Source organism: Mauremys reevesii, linkage group 1, assembly GCF_016161935.1.
Source record: "Mauremys reevesii isolate NIE-2019 linkage group 1, ASM1616193v1, whole genome shotgun sequence".
Taxonomy (NCBI): domain Eukaryota; kingdom Metazoa; phylum Chordata; order Testudines; family Geoemydidae; genus Mauremys; species Mauremys reevesii.
Window position 1 is genome coordinate 159,552,905 of NC_052623.1, and position 16,364 is coordinate 159,569,268.

A 16,364-nucleotide genomic window follows, 5' to 3' on the forward strand; every position below is an offset into this window, starting at 1 on the left:
GATACTCTTAACAAGGCAGTATTTTTAGCTAGAAACCTTGGTCCTCCAATTCTTTTGTATAGTATGTTGATTATAGATTTCTTGCGTTTTAAATATAAATCAGCAAATGAACATCTACATTACCAATTTTAATGCAGATTTTAAAAACATGTATGTATGCCAAGCATGAATAAACTTCCACAATACTTTAAAAAAAAAAACTTTAAAGTGTCGTTATGCATGTATCTTCCAAGGAAGTCAGAAGTTTTATGCATAAAAAGCTTGGGTTCCGGCCCAGAATAGACTAGATAATTAATTTTTAAGAGAGTTTTGGTCCATTCTCCATAAGGCTCCACAAATAAGTGAAACTATAATAATCACAATGCCTGCACACAAAGAAGTTCATTACAGAAAATGGGTTCAAACACAATTTAATTAGCTCAAGTAACACCAGCCTTCCATTTTGTTGACAGATGAAAATCACTGAACAGAATGATTGAATCTACTGCTCTCTGCCAAGTTGCCTGTACCTCTGCAGTCATTAGAGACATTCATTTTAGTCTGACCGCTTTTCTTTGGATGAGGATCTGCAAGTGGATAAGACTTGACCCCTGTGATAGACTCATTTCCTTTAAATGAATAATGGGGAACCGTGCTAAAGGCCAGAGTGAATACTGAGCCGTTTCCTAGCTGCTCTGGAAGTACGTGTAATTTCTGTATCAGTGGAATCTTCATGGATGTTACATCCAAGAGAAGAGAAGGGGGAATACAAGAATGATTGGATATGATCGTGTTGAGTTTGTGCAGTGTGGCACATACAGTTTGTTCTAAAAACACTAGGAAAAAGTCTTGCATAACATTTCACTGGTAAAAATGCCTTCAAGTTATATGAATTGCTTTAACATTTAAAAATACCTTTGTCCATATGTTGTGACTACAATGTACAATGTTACAAGGTAACTACAATGTGCACTTACAGTCAGTTTCTCAATGCTTCTTCAATTATTAGACATTGAGCCTGCTTCTGCAGCTGATGCATGGCCTGATCTAATTAAAGTCATGGAAAGAATATCATTGACTTCAATGGGAGTTCATTCTGATATCATACAAGCATCTCCCATTGACTTCAACAGAAGATGGTAGAATGCAGTGGTTGCAAATTGTGGCCAGTTCGTAACTGAACTTCTTCAAATTCAGTTCTGCATTTTCATGTCTTTATTTTCCCTCTGCTTTCTTGTGGTATTGCATCAGTTCATCAGAGATATTAAACGAGAAGGGCATTACTGGAGGGGTGGGGAAGGAGGGGGATCTGCCTTCCTCTGAAGCATCAGGCACAGGCCACTCCTGAGGTCTGAATATCCGATTTAGATCACAGGTCCAAGCTGATATGGCAAGTCATAGGTGCCTCTTATTAGCTTGCCTCTGTTCTGCTTCATAGGAAAATTCATTTTGGCTAAGTTTTACAGATAAAAATTCTGTATTGAATTATCATCATTTAACTTATTAACCCCTTTCATGGAATCTATTATTCTATTTTCCATATTAACCCCTACCTTTTTCTAGAAGCACAAACCAATGTATTTGCTCCTAAACACCAAGAGAGACTCCTCTGGTACCATCTTATCGCAAGCTTGCCATAAATATGCTCTCTTGATGACAAGAAGCTTGGATCTGTATTGTTACTGCTGCTTTTCAAAAAAGAAGAGGGTTGTGAACCTCTCCCTTTGACCCCCTGACATGAAGAACGGGAATTTCTCACTACGCTATGGAAAAGCTGAAAATTCTGTAGGGTCTAGTCCTATAAATTGAACACTGTGAGGCTATTTAAAGAATCATTGTGTGAAGAGATGGAGCAACAGTCTGTTGATCACAGCTTCCCAAGTCTATGGGAATGACTGCAAATATCAACATGAAATGTTATGAGTTTAAAAAAGTGAAATAAAAAGGGTTTAGGCTTATAGTTATCCCTGGGGTGGGCTACATGGCCACTAAGTGATTAGCATCTGGTAGTGGTAAAAATGTATTTGTGTTGAAGAATAAGTAGAAAGCCCTTGGAGTTGTATTACTGAAATATCATTTTTATTTAAAAGCTACTATCTCTAATTTGAAAGTTGATTACATTTCCCATGCAGCTTCCACAGCAAACATTGTATGTTAAAGAGGGCAGTTTTTATGTAATAAAGTTTTTAAACATATGGGAATTAGCCATTATCTTGAAGGAAAACAGCTTTAAACTATTTAAAAATACAGTGCTGAGGGCTTTGAATGCTGGACATCAGCCATAAGCTCATGTGCTTAAGGAGGCTTCTATGCTTTATTCAGATTACCAGAATTATTATTGCTAGGAAGTTATTTCATGGTGGAGGTTATTGTAAATTGTGGCAATACAGTCAAGTTTACTAAGTAATTTCTAGGTTCTTTTGTGTGTTTCTTATGTCAGAAGAGCAAATTTTTAACTTCACTGATGAACCTGTTGTACATTTTTGTTAAGCAGGTGCACCCTCTGAGGCTTCTAAATTGAATCATCCATAAAGGTTAAAATGCCCTCAACCAATAATGAATGTTGTCAGTAGCCCAGTGACTTGCTATTCATTAGAATACTAATAGGGTTATGTTTACAAAAGGTAGCCACATCATCTTCCTTTCTTAAAGAAGCTTTGTCTTGACGTCTTAATAAAAAGGGAATTAAATCTGGTCCCAGAGGTAGAATTACAAATTTCTACTTGGTGCTACTGACTGGCTAATTAGATTAGTAACATTGGTCTTTTCTGGAGTGGAACATGGGGACAAAGTGATGTGGATACTTGTGGTCACTGGAAATAAAGGGATTAGCGCCTATAGAAATTGGAATCACAATTCATTCATAGGCCAGAAACAGGAAAAGTTATTAGCAACATGAAGTTACACTTCAAGACCTCTGCAGAGCATCTAATGCTAAATATCTCCCCATACACAGCCTGCAGTTGTGTGCAATTTCAACCCTACTGAGTTTTGTAGTAGTTGAGATAGTGAATACCACAATAAGCTGCCAAATGCCTTCAGCTAAGGGAGTAGGTAGCTAGTGAAATTGGCACTAGATGCTTTGCTACAATATATATGCCAGTCAGTCAGTCATTCCACTAGCAAATTCATACCCAAAGTCTTTGGCGAGGCAGGAACCTGCGTATTCTCTTGCCTATGGTACACAGGCTGAGTGAATTTGACAACCATTTTGATACCTGTGAGTAAGTTTTACTGCTCACTTTTTTCCCCCTTAAACCAAGCAAGGCCAGCACGTATGTTTGATCATGGATATCTGCCTATGCAGGGCACTATTTCATGGAAGTCAGGTTTCTGTCACAGATCTAAGGCAAACATTACAATTTACAGGAAAGAAAAAGAGGACATCAATACATTGTGCGTTATTGGGAGACATACAGCCTTTATAACTCAGTAGCTTTTATTATTATCTCCGGGTTTTCTATGTCCTTTTTGCTTTGGACCATTCTCAATTCCAGCTGGGCTCGGCTGGGTTTGTTTCCTTTTCCAGCATGTGCTAAAAGAAGATATTGAAACATCAATAATAAACAAACAGACACACAAAGAACGAATAAGGTTTCCGTCCTGTCCCCATCATTATTTTTTTCTCTTCTCATCCACTGTTACCACTGCCCATTGCCTCCACCCGAGGGTATACAGCACATTGTTGTTTCCCCGTCCCCCCATCTCAGGTACGTCTGCAGCTCCACCATTATTTAGAGACTGCTCCTGAGAAGTTCTGAGGGCCCTCAACTCCTCTCTGGATCTTTCCGGGACTTGAGGAAGCTCAACATCTTGTATTCTAGGTGACAGGGACCAGGCTGTGTGGCAGTACAGTAGAACAAGATTACTTATGTGCTTCCAGCTGGTGTTTTTAATTCCCCTTCCCAAGAGAAGACAGTTTGAAGAATAATTTATTCAGCTAGCATAAGACAGAAATTCACCACTCAATATTTGAGGAATCCTTCCCAGTCCTAACATACACAGAAAAGGGAAACTGAGGCAGCTGGTGCATCCAAAAACGGAAAAAGGGGAGGCTCCCTTGTCCATTACACTCAGCATTTTCCTCAAATTCTCTCACTCAGGGCCGGCTCCAGGCACCAGCGCAGCAAGCAGGTGCTTGGGGCGGCCAATGGGAAGGGTCAGCACATCCGGCTCTTCGGCAGCAATTCGGCGGCAAGTCCCTCAGTCTCTCTCGGAGGGAAGGACCAGGCGCTGAATTGCAGCCGAATAATGAAGCGGCAGCAGTAGAAGTGCTGATTGCGGCCTTTTTTTTTTTTCCCCGCCGCTTGGGGCAGCAAAAACGCTGGAGCTGGCCCTGCTCCCACTCTTGCTCTAATAGTATTGCAGTCCCACCACCGGTGCAGCACTATTATCAACTGGACAGCGCATTTGTACCACTGTTGGGGTTAGAGGATACAGCAGTAAAAACATCAGTGCTAGAATTCCCTAATTCTGTTTTGTGGATGTAGTCTAATAATAGGCCATATTTAGTGCTGAAAACAACTTTCCAGAATGTTTATTCCAATGAGGATGTGAACAGAGTAAAATCAGGAACAGGGTGTAAAATGATTACCCTTTGCACACTTGATGGTCCTTTGCAGAACATGCTGCACAGCTGATACAGTCTTTTCACATGCCACCTGCAATTAAATATACATATATGTTTAGGCTTACCAACATTCCAATCATAAGAATATAAAAATGGCCATATTGGGTCAGACCAAAGGTCCATCCAGCCCAGCATCTGTCTACTGACAGTGGCCAATGCCAGGTGCCCCAGAGGGAGTGAACCTAACAGGTAATGATCAAGTGATCTCTCTCCTGCCATCCATCTCCACCCTCTGACAAACAGAGGCTAGGGACACCATTCCTTACCCATCCTGGCTAATAGCCATTAATGGACTTAACCTCCATGAATTTATCCAGTTCTCTTTTAAACCCTGTTATAGTCCTTCACAACCTCCTCAGGTAAGGAGTTCCACAGGTTGACTGTGCGCTGTGCGAAGAAGAACTTCCTTTTATTTGTTTTAAACCTGCTGCCCATTAATTTCATTTGGTGGCCCCTACTTCTTATATTATGGGAACAAGTAAATAACTTTTCCTTATTCACTTTCTCCACACGACTCGTGATTTTATATACCTCTATCATATTCCCCCCTTAGTCTCCTTTTCCAAGCTGAAAAGTCCTAGCCTCTTTAATCCCTCCTCATATGGGACCCGTTCCAAACCCCTAATCATTTTAGTTGCCCTTCACTGAACCTTTTCTAATGCCAGTATATCTTTTTTGAGATGAGGAGACCACATCTGTATGCAGTATTCAAGATGTGGGCGTACCATGGATTTTTATAAGGGAAATAAGATATTCTTCATCTTATTTTCTATCCCCTTTTTAATGATTCCTAACATCCTGTTTGCTTTTTTGACCACCTCTGCACACTGCGTGGACGTCTTCAGAGAACTATCCACGATGACTCCAAGATCTCTTTCCTGATTAGTTGTAGCTAAATTAGCCCCCATCATATTGTATGTATAGTTGGGGTTATTTTTTCTAATATGCATTACTTTACATTTATCCACATTAAATTTCATTTGCCATTTTGTTGCCCAATCACTTAGTTTTGTGAGATCTTTTTGACGTTCTTCACAGTCTGCTTTGGTCTTAACTATCTTAAGCAGCTTAGTATCATCTGTAAACTTTGCCACCTCGCTGTTTACCCCTTTCTCCAGATCATTTGTGAATAAGCTGAATAGGATTGGTCCTAGGACTGACCCTTGGGGAACACCACTAGTTACCCCTCTCCATTCTGAAAATTTACCATTTATTCCTACCCTTTGTTCCCTGTCTTTTAACCAATTCTCAATCCATGAAAGGATCTTCCCTCTTATCGCATGACAACTTAATTTACGTAAGAGCCTTTGGTGAGGGACGTTGCCAAAGGCTTTCTGGAAAACTAAGTACACTATGTCCACTGGATCCCCCTTGTCCACGTTTGTTGACCCCTTCAAAGAACTCTAATAGATTAGTAAGACATGATTTCCCTTTACAGAAACCATGTCGACTTTTGCCCAACAATTTATGTTCTTCTATGTGTCTGTCAATTTTAATAATTAATACTTCCGCAATTTCACATTTGAGTTCTTTCAGAACTCTTGGGTGAATGCCATCTGGTCCCGGTGACTTGTTACTGTTAAGTTTATCAATTAATTCCAAAACCTCCTCTAGTGACACTTCTTCAATCTATGACAATTCTTCAGATTTGTCACCTACAAAGGACAGCTCAGGTTTGGGAATCTCCCTAACATCCTCAGCTGTGAAGACTGAAGCAAAGAATTCACTTGGTTTCTCTGCAATGACTTTATCGTCTTTAAGTGCTCCTTTTGTATCTTGATCGTCCAGGGGCCCCCACTGGTTGTTTAGCAAGCTTCCTGCTTCTGATGTACTTAAAAATATTTTGTTATTATGTTTTGAGATTCTGGCTAGCTGTTCTTCAAACTCCTTTTTGGCTTTTCTTATTACATTTTTACATTTTAATTTGGCAGTGTTTATGCTCCTTTCTATTTACCTCACTAGGATTTGACTTCCATTTTTTAAAAGATGCCTTTTTATCTCTCACTGCTTCTTTTACATGGTTAAGCCAAGCCATGTGGGCTCTTTTTTAGTTCTTTTACTGTGTTTTTTAATGTGGGGTATACAATTAAGTTGGGCCTCTATTATGGTGTCTTTGAAAAGTGTCCATGCAGCTTGCCTTTTAATTTCTGTTTAACTAATCTCCTCATTTTTGCATAGTTCCCCTTTCTGAAATTAAATGCCACAGTGCTGGGCTGTTGAGGTGTTCTTCCCACCATAGGAATGTTAAATGTTATTATATTATGGTCACTATTTCCAAGTGGTCCTGTTATAGTTACCTCTTGGACCAGCTCCTGCGCTCCACTCAAGACTAAATTGAGAATTGCCTCTCCCCTTGTGGGTTCCTGTACCAGCTGCTCCAAGAAGCAGTCATTTTAAGTATCGAGAAATTTTGTCTCTGCATTTTGTCCTGAGGTGACATGTACCCAGTCAATATGGGGATCAATTGAAATCCTCCACTATTATTGAGTTCTTTATTCTGATAGCCTCTTTAATCTCCCTTAGCATTTCATCATCACTATCACTGTCCTGGTCAGGTGGTCAATAATAGATCCCTAATGTTATATTCTTATTAGAGCATGGAATTACTATCCATAGAGATTCTATGGAACATGTGGATTCATTTAAGATTTTTACTTCATTTGATTCCACATTTTCTTTCACAGATAGTGCCACTCCCTCCCCCACCCCCACCCACCCAAGTTAGTCACAGTGCTTTGGACCATAATGTTCAGAGGCCAACTTGATTGATCCGAAGGTTAACAAGAGTCAATGAGTTGTTTTTTCTCAACTCTATAAGGCACATACAAGTTGGCAGCTGAATTTAATGCATAGTGTAAAACGCTGTAGAATCTCTCAATAACTAGAAGCAAAAGGATCCAAATTATGGACTTAGTCTCCAAAATTAATAAGTAAGAAAGCATCAGCGCACAGGACCCTTATTCTGATAACAAGTGCCAGTACTGTAAAAATCAGTTATGAACCAAGGATAAAAACCAAATATTTTTAATTTATAGCGTATCTTTGATTTGGTATAATCCCCAAATACTTTTACAGACTGTGCAGAGAAAGACACCTCCATCAGCCATCACTGAAATGCAATCACCCAAGCAACACTACTCAAAAATTAGTGGGTTTCTGGGGGGAGGGAGGAGGGAACTGTATCTATAGGGGATATTTTTAAGTATGTATAATGTTAAGTGTCCCAGAGATGAAATTTGGTCAGTGGAATAGCTCACACTCTTGCAAGAAGTGTTATTCTATATTCCAAATATTGTCTATCCTGTATTCTGTATCTATATTCTGGGGACTAACAATAATAAAATGAAAGAAGTCGTTTATTAAAAGCAGTTTCCTGCCAGAAAAAAAAAAACCTCTCACACACCTTAAGATTATTTGGATGTTTGTGTGTCCAGGCCAAGAGCATCGCAGCAAACAAGTCTCCAGTTCCAACGAAATCAGCATCCACTTTAGGAGACTCTATTCGAATTCTCTGGTTCACCTTGGTGCCATCCGCTCTAGCTGGAAGGCAGACATACAGTTAAGAAATAGAACCTCTCCCTGCAATTAATACAATACTTACTAAAATTTAAAAGGCTATTATTATTGTAGTGCTTGACACTTCAAGTCAGCAGTTTTTTTTGGAGGATCTTAAAAAATTTGAAACTATATACCAGCTCTTCAAACTATTTTTCTCCAAACTTCGCCCATTTGGGAGCCACACCAGCAGCGTGAGTGCTACACATAATTTGGAAGAGCCAGCTAACACCAACATCTTCCATACAGGAGTCCAAGCCACAGCATGCACAGGTCCCAGCATGTATTTCTCCATCTTGACCTATTGGCAGCTGGTTTGGTAAGGATAGTGAATCTGGAAGCTGCTTAAACCAAGATGAAGAATCATGTGCTGGAACATTTAGTATCTCCAGGTTGTACCTCGGTTTTAAATGTAAGGGCAGTCACAGGCCACAATGGAGAACAGCGCAATCTGTACCTGACCCATGATTACAACTACATTAACGAAAAAGCAGCTTATGGTCCATTTAGTTGAATAGAATTTTTAGGTGGTGCCAAGAAACATCAATTGGTTCTACATCGGGTCTGTATTTCTTAAGTAATAAACCAACTTGTTTCTTTTGGCAGCACAGCATGCAATCTCTATATTTACATCTCATAGGTAAAGAAGAAAGTAGGATTATTCACCATCCTGCTCAACAGCACTCCTTTAATATGAGAGCATTCAATGACAATTTACCGAGCACAGACAGTGCTTGGTGCTATCAGAAGACGGGAGAGACATGGGGAGAAAAAAGGCTTAGGAAAGAAAGAAAGAAATTGTTCCTGTCCAGGCTGTTTACAATCTATTTTGTCAAGAGGACAGCGCGATTTTTCTTCTTCACTGACAAACATCTTAAGTTTCCATCTTCCCACCCCACCACCACTGCAGGCGTCTGAATCCGTATGATTGAGCTGTTCCCATGTACTCCAGGCTGTTTTCATGGAGTGATTTATTTTTAAATCAACAGAAACAAATCGAGTGAGCTGTTTGATAAAACAAGACCATGACTTACTTTTCCTTTGGCTCCCTAGTGCAATTAGGAAGTCACTTCCTAGAGAACCCTGTAGGTCTGAGCTTGTGATCACCACTGTCTCTGGTCCCATAGCATGAAGCATATCCATTACCTTCCCATGCACAAAATGACAAAAACTAGTTATTACGTGTTACTGATAAATGGCAGCAGTCATTGAGCACAGCTCCATTAATAATGCTGAAGAACAGTTCTGCTGAATACTTAAAAACTTCATTGCAACCCTCATAAAGATTAAGTAGTTTCCTCTCAAACAACTAATTTAAAATATTAGGATTAAATTTATAAATCTATAACATTAATGCACTTATTACAATATATTAAGTTTCTCTGTATTATTTTCAGATCCTCTTCCTATACCATGAGTTCAACTGTACAGGCTTCCAAAGAGGAGAGCGAAACCGTAAGTAATAAGAAACTTCTAATCATGTGGGGTTTGTGAGCCCCTCCACACACACACAAAAAAAGTTCCACGATTTAAGATCTTATTAGACGGGGGAGAGTGAATCCACATAAACATGTGTGAGAGTGCTAGTGTCTTGTAATAGTTAATAGCATTCTGACACCTCAGTTGCTAGAGAAGTTGTTACACTGAGCTATAATGACAGAATGGCTTATATAGCCAGCATCATAAGAGTGAAAAATAATAATAATAATAAATTTAATAAGGCTTAAATAAAGGGAATTTATTTGAGCGTCTCATGTAAATGTTTCTCAATCTTCTTCTCGTTTTGGAACGTAGGTACCGTATGTTTCAAAGGCATGTGTGTATCTGCCGATTATGTGTATGTGTCTAACATTTTAGGTATATTCCCCTCTCTAAGCATTTCTCACCAGAAATCAAAATCCCTCTTTGTGACTCTACAATTGGCTGGTGTGGAAGTGATTTTCATTACACGAAGAATGGATGACTTCAGTACTGGATTTAGCATAAAAAGCAGATACAAAAAATAAATTCCCCTAGAAGAAATCCTCTCAGCCTAGCTATGACTCATGAGCAGCTGAATAATAAGGGCTTACGTCTCCTATTTTTATTCTGTATTGCCTTCCTTTCTTGTCTGAGCTTCAAAGTTATTTCTCAACTGTCAACTTCCTAACACACACAGAGTTGGTAAAAATCAGTAACCCCACCAACTGGTGCCGGTGCATTGAATCTATGAGGTGATGGCATGTCCATTTTCATTCCATATTAAATGTTTCACCAGGGTTTCTAATATTCTTGTACTATCTCAATCAAAATTTAAAAAATTATGAAAAGTGAAAAAAACCTGAAAAGCCTCTCCAACAGAGACTTGGCTGTACCCTATAAATAGATGCCCCTGCTCAGGAACCAGTCAATGGCATTACTGACGTTACCAGACCAGTACATACATACTGTGATCTCTCACTGTGCGCAAGAATTCAGAGACCATGGAATAGTAATTCTGAGAACTGGTTTATAAATGGTCTTTTAAAAGGGGAAAGCAAGTGGACTGCATCTGTGGCAAAGCTGTTTCTAATAGCAACCCCCTTCATAATTTTCCATGAGGCATCAGTTGTGCAACGCTTTTATTCAAGGTTATAACATGGTGACTCCATGATTGCCTAACAATGGTTAGTACTTGGTTGCTAGGTGCATGGGGTTTCCACTCTACTTGGACGACTCTTTATCTGACTGATGTAGCAAAGTAATAGAATGAAGATATTTCTGTCTTTGAAGAGTGAACAAACTACCTGGATTAGGGCAAGATCTTCACTACAAAGGAAGTCTGATCAATGCAGACCCAGCACAGTTAAACATTCAGGTTGGTGTTCTAGTGCAGAAGAGAGAATTCTGACTGTAGCATGGTCATTCTAAGGCAGGTTTATCTAAGACTCTAGCATGATTTATTCACCTCTACAATAACACCAGTCCATGTATAATTGTGTCAGAGGATTATATAGTGCTGCAATTGCTCTCACTATTAGAGCTGGCTAGGTAACATTAATTCCATTTTGGAAAAAGTTTCAAGGTTTCAAAAACTGTTTTCATTTTGCCTTCAAGCCTTGGGGGGAGGGGTGATGAGACTCCCCACCCCAAGCTTTCCAGAATAGCCAATTGCCATGTGGTTAAGGCACTCACTTAACGTGTGGGAGACCCAAGTTCAAGTCCCTGCTCTGCCTGATTCAAAGCAGGGTGCCCTAACTACAAGTTATTTGGGGGTCACTCTCTCTTCCCTCCCCACCGACCTGAGAAAGCTTCCCAACTCAATTGTCATGAAAATAGAAACATTTCTGTGAAAAGTGTGTTTTGATTAATCAGTTTTTCTAATGAAAAAAAAACATTTTGTCAAAAAATTCCCAACCAGCTCTACTTGCTCTGCACTTGAGGTAAAACCCTGCTCCTACTGTTGACTTAATTCCCATTGACTTGAGTGGGGCCAGGATTCCACCCTTGGTCTTTGCTGTACAGAAGAGATAATGTGGAACAGACCCTGTGTGCTGCAGGCATCTGAGGAAAAACATGGCCAGAAGGAAAAAAAAAATCCTACAAGAAATTAGTTTTCAAACAGGTAAGGTACATTTATTACTACATTGTCGCCTCCCTGGTTGAGACTTCATTGTTTTTGAGAGATTTTTATCAGTAAATAAGGTCAGCATCCAGCAATCACATTGCTTGGTAGAGAATTCATTTGAAAAACAGTTACTCAGTAGCATATTATCATCATTCTTGCGTAGGACTGGAACGTACAAACTGAAAGCTAATGGCTTGTAAGCGTGACTAGCAGCATAACCACTCCATGCTACTCAGGGTATGTCTAGTCTAGGTGCGATAAATTGACCCCGAGTGCTCTCCCATCGACTCCTGTATTCCACCGCCGCAAGAGGCGCAGGCAGAGTTGATGGGGGAGCGGCAGCAGTCGACTCACCGCAGTGAAGACACCGTGGTGAGTAGATCTAAGTATGTCGACTTCAGCTATGTTACTGACATAGCTAAAGTTGCGTAACTTAGATTGATCCCCCCAGTGTAGACTAGGCCTTAGGCTCTTGATTCCATTGATGAGAATAGCAAAGACGCTGTTATAATTAGTGGTGAGTAGCATAAGGGGTATTCCCTGGATAGGGCACACTGGGGGATGCAAAACAGGAATAAAAGTAAAAATGTCTGATTTTTTGAGCTGCTTTCCGCTGGGGGGAAAAAACCAAAACAATCAGCAACTGACATTCAGATGGCTTTGCTGGAGGAAATACTGCAAATATCACGGCTGCTGTAAGTTCACTACTATCCTGGGCGTCAGCATGGCCACTGGAATACAATTTTCAGATCAACATTAAAAAAAGGTGAAAAATCAAATCAGGAGAAATAATTCCAGAGTCCTTTACTGAAGGATTCAATTGTATTCACAGAAAGGAAGCGTGTGTTAGAATAGAACTGAGCCCCTCAAGTCAACATTACATCATTTATTCCTTATATTTACACTTCAGGGTTCCAACCCTGCAGACTTCAGCGTTTGTTCAGCTTGCATAAGAATGAGAGGATTTAACCCTACAAGGACAAATCCTTACTGTAGAACGGGATGTTTGTGAAATCTATAGCTTCTAAGGGTACGTCTACACTACCTGCGGAGTGGCGGGTAGCGATTGATCTATCAGGGATCGATTTATCGCATGTAGTGTAGATGCGATAAATTGATCCCCGATAGCCCTCCCGTCAACTGCTGAACTCCAGCTCGGTGAGAGGTGGAAGCAAAGTCGATATGGGAGCTGCAGCCCACCGCGAGGATGCGAAGTAAGTAATTTTAATTCGATCTAAGATGCATCGACTTCAGCTACGCTATTCTCGTAGCTGAAGTTGCGTATCTTAGATCGATCCCCACCCCAGTGTAGACCAGGCCTAACACTGTCAGATCATGATGCGAGCTTTCATAGGACAAGGTTCAGGTTCCTCTGTGCCTGCTATTTGGAAGTGCCTGAAGACCATAACTGCAGCCTGCCTGCTTGTCCTCTGCTCTACTGGGGTGAGCACCACAAGCCCCATCCTGCTGCCCAGCTCTCTGGATAGTAACACCCAGCCCCCCTAAAAGTTAACGTTAAGAACCTTCCAGCCACAGCTACCTACAGCAGAATAGTACCCAGAGCCCAACCCTTCCAGCACACAGTTTCTTCAGTGCTGTTCCCTGCAGCACTGCAGAGCTTGCTGGTAACTTTTTCCTCTCTAGCAAGCCCTGCGGCAGAGTGAAAGTTGGCCGTGCTAGCCCTGCAGTGTTGCTATCACAGTAGTCTCATGCTGGCAGCAGGGGGAGCAGCTAGCACACCACATCAGACATTTGAATGAAGAGTATGGTTTTCATCTTAATTAATGCATTTCTCCATGACTGGCAGTGTGATCATTTATAATATATGGTGGCTCCTTCACCCTCCACCCCATCCTTACATCTCAGTGGCATTAAGTCAACAGTGCTCTATTTAATATCATTGTTGTGGTTTTATTTATGTCTTTTTAAAAGATTTTCTTCAACATTCCAACACTAACTAGAAAAAGTTTTCTGTGTGTGAAGTGTGACCTGAATCACTACAGCTTTGCAGAGAAATTACAGAGAAGGAGAGACGGGAGGCTATATGCAAGCTTTAAGGACACAAATTATAAACTGCAAAATTGCAGGCAGACCTCCGGACACACACACACACACACCTACGTACCTCTAAAGCTTCTTTTTCTGTGTGAATCTTTCTGCCGGTGAGCAACCTGGAAATCAAGAAAGATGATTAAAAAGCACATATACTATGTACAATCACTGTTTGCTTTGCTCACCAGGATTAAGTCTCTGAATAGATGGTATCTTGTTTACAAGAGGGCCTGAGCAAACCATTGGCTATATAAAATAGCATGTAGTACCAGACTGTCTTTCAATGTCTTTTGCATACAACAGATAGAAATTTCATATCTTATTGTCAACTGACTAAAATTTAAAATGCTCTGTACATGAAACCAATGGGTGGTCTAAGTTATGTTGCAGTGAATTGTCTGCATCACAAACACCACCACTTCACAACTCGTTTTTCCATCTCCCATGATGAACCAAAAACATGGGACTCTCTCAGTAAAAGAGGTAAGACCATGATGCATCATTGAGATTTAAACTGATCAGGGAGCCTAGCCCAGAGAGGAGAAGGGGATCATGAGGTGTTGCTATGGTATTTCCAAAGCCAACTATTTCGGTCTTCAGACAGACTATTCGGGGAAAAAAACAAAACAAAAATCAAAAACTGGAAAAAAAATCATTTTTTTGCACCGGGAAGGCGGGGGGTGGGGACAAAAATATTTTCCAACAAGCTCCAGAAATGACCTTTGAACACAGTCAATTAAAAGTAACGATAAAATTCAGATGTTTAAGAGAATAGGATATTTTGGGGAGTTGTTATTTAAAAAGGTGAAATTAAAATATTTTTTTTAAAACAAGCAATCTCCAAGATTTACTAAAGAGCTCCATTTAAAAACAATTTAAAAAAAACCAAAACAAAACCCATAAACACAAACAAAAGCCAACTTAAGAAGTATAACGGGAGGAAGGGAGCTCATTTGTTCCTGCTTTTAGCCCCAGATTTACCAAGCATTAAGAGAAACGAGTACTTACTCAGCCTCAAACTGATTAGGAGTTATTATATCTGCAACGGGTACAACTCTGTCCCTGTAGACTGGGAGAACCTCCTTTGGCACATACTGAAAAAGAACAGGAAAATTATAATGAACTCTGCCAGAAATTAGTTTGGAAGTTACAGGGGTCATTTTCCTTCATTTAAATTTGATTTCCATACATTAACATACATTCTGTAACCTAGTGGACTACTCAGTTTCCAACCTGCAGGAGTATTTAGAAGTTAGAGCAATAAATGGAGTCATAACTCCTGGCTTCTCTTCCTAGCTTTGCAACTGACTTGTTATGCGACTTTGGAAGAGTCCTTTAACCTCTCCGTGTCTCAGTTTCTCACCTCTGTTAAATGAGGAATTGTTCTCCACCTGGCATGGTGGTTGTAAGAATAACTTCATTTATGTGGGCTGGGAGGGGCCACCAAAGATTCCTGGCTCAAAAACACTTTCCAAAAAAACAAAAAAAAACCAACCAACCAACCAAAAAAAACATGTTAGTTACAACCGTTACTTTTTATCTTGTACCGTGACTATTTATCTTTGAGACATGTTGTGCACATATACCTTCCACTGTACCCAGTACACTTGACATAGAGACTTTTAGTCAGCAGTGCTGTTGGGGTAGTGCACACACCAGCCCATGTGTCCTTGTGCCTACAACCAAGGGCATAAAGAGAGGCAACTCCAACCTCCCCTCAGTTCCTTCTCACTGGTATCTTGGCAACATTAGTCTCGGAAGGAGCAGGGAAGAAGGGTGAGTCATGGGATATGTATGTGCACATCTCCAACAGTTACTGTACAGAGAAGTAACCTTTTTTCCTCTGAGTGGTTGTGCACTTCAGGTGATTCCCAAGCACTGCTCCTTCAGGTGGTGGGAGTTTGGCGTCTACTTGAATGATGACTGTAAAACGGAAGCTATTCTGACGGCATAGTGCTTATCAAACGTGTAGACAGATGACCACATTGCTGTTCCACAAACGTCCGCAACTGGGATGTTGGGAGGAAAGCCCACCAGCACCTCAGGTTAAATGGTCAACAGCATCAGTGCCCTCTGCCTCCTCCCCTTCCCCCAGGGGCCGCAGGAATGTGGTGCTGGCCTGGCCGCTTCCGGGAATGGTGTGGGGCCAGGGCAGGCAGGCAGGGAGCCTGCGATAGCCTCACTGTGCACCACTGCCACCCCGGAGCCACTCCAGGTAAGCGGCGCCGGGCCAGAGCCTGCACCCCTCTTGTACCCCGCACCTCAACCCCCTGCCCTGAGCCCCCTAACTCCCTGCTTGAGCCACTTGCCACACCCCTCCTGCACTGCAACCCCCTGCCCTGAGCCCCCTACCACCACCCCACATCCCTCTTGCACCTGAACCCCTTGCCCTGAGCCCCTTTCTGCACACCACACCCCCTCCCACACCCTGCACTCCCTCCTGCACCCCAACCTCCTGCCCCAGCCCTACATTCATGGCCCTGCACGCAATTTCCCCATACAAAGGTGGCCCTCAGGCCAAAAAGCCCTGCTGTATCACATGAAATGCTGCAGCTGGAGTTC

General features: G+C 41.1%; 1 protein-coding gene across 10 annotated transcripts in view; it reads right to left on the bottom strand.

The window, feature by feature from the left end:
* Window positions 1–1,734: 1,734 nt before the first annotated feature.
* Window positions 1,735–16,364, bottom strand: part of PDXK (pyridoxal kinase) — a 92,475-nt gene continuing 77,845 nt past the window's right edge. For all 10 annotated transcript variants that reach the window (XM_039531696.1, XM_039531706.1, XM_039531687.1 and 7 more), the window contains 6 exons: window positions 14,811–14,896; window positions 13,876–13,921; window positions 9,199–9,310; window positions 8,013–8,149; window positions 4,574–4,640; window positions 1,735–3,514 (listed from right to left, as the gene is read on the bottom strand). In XM_039531696.1, coding sequence (XP_039387630.1) covers window positions 3,402–3,514; window positions 4,574–4,640; window positions 8,013–8,149; window positions 9,199–9,310; window positions 13,876–13,921; window positions 14,811–14,896 — 561 coding nt within the window. In that variant the 3' untranslated portion in view covers window positions 1,735–3,401. The remainder of the gene's footprint in view (window positions 3,515–4,573; window positions 4,641–8,012; window positions 8,150–9,198; window positions 9,311–13,875; window positions 13,922–14,810; window positions 14,897–16,364) is intronic.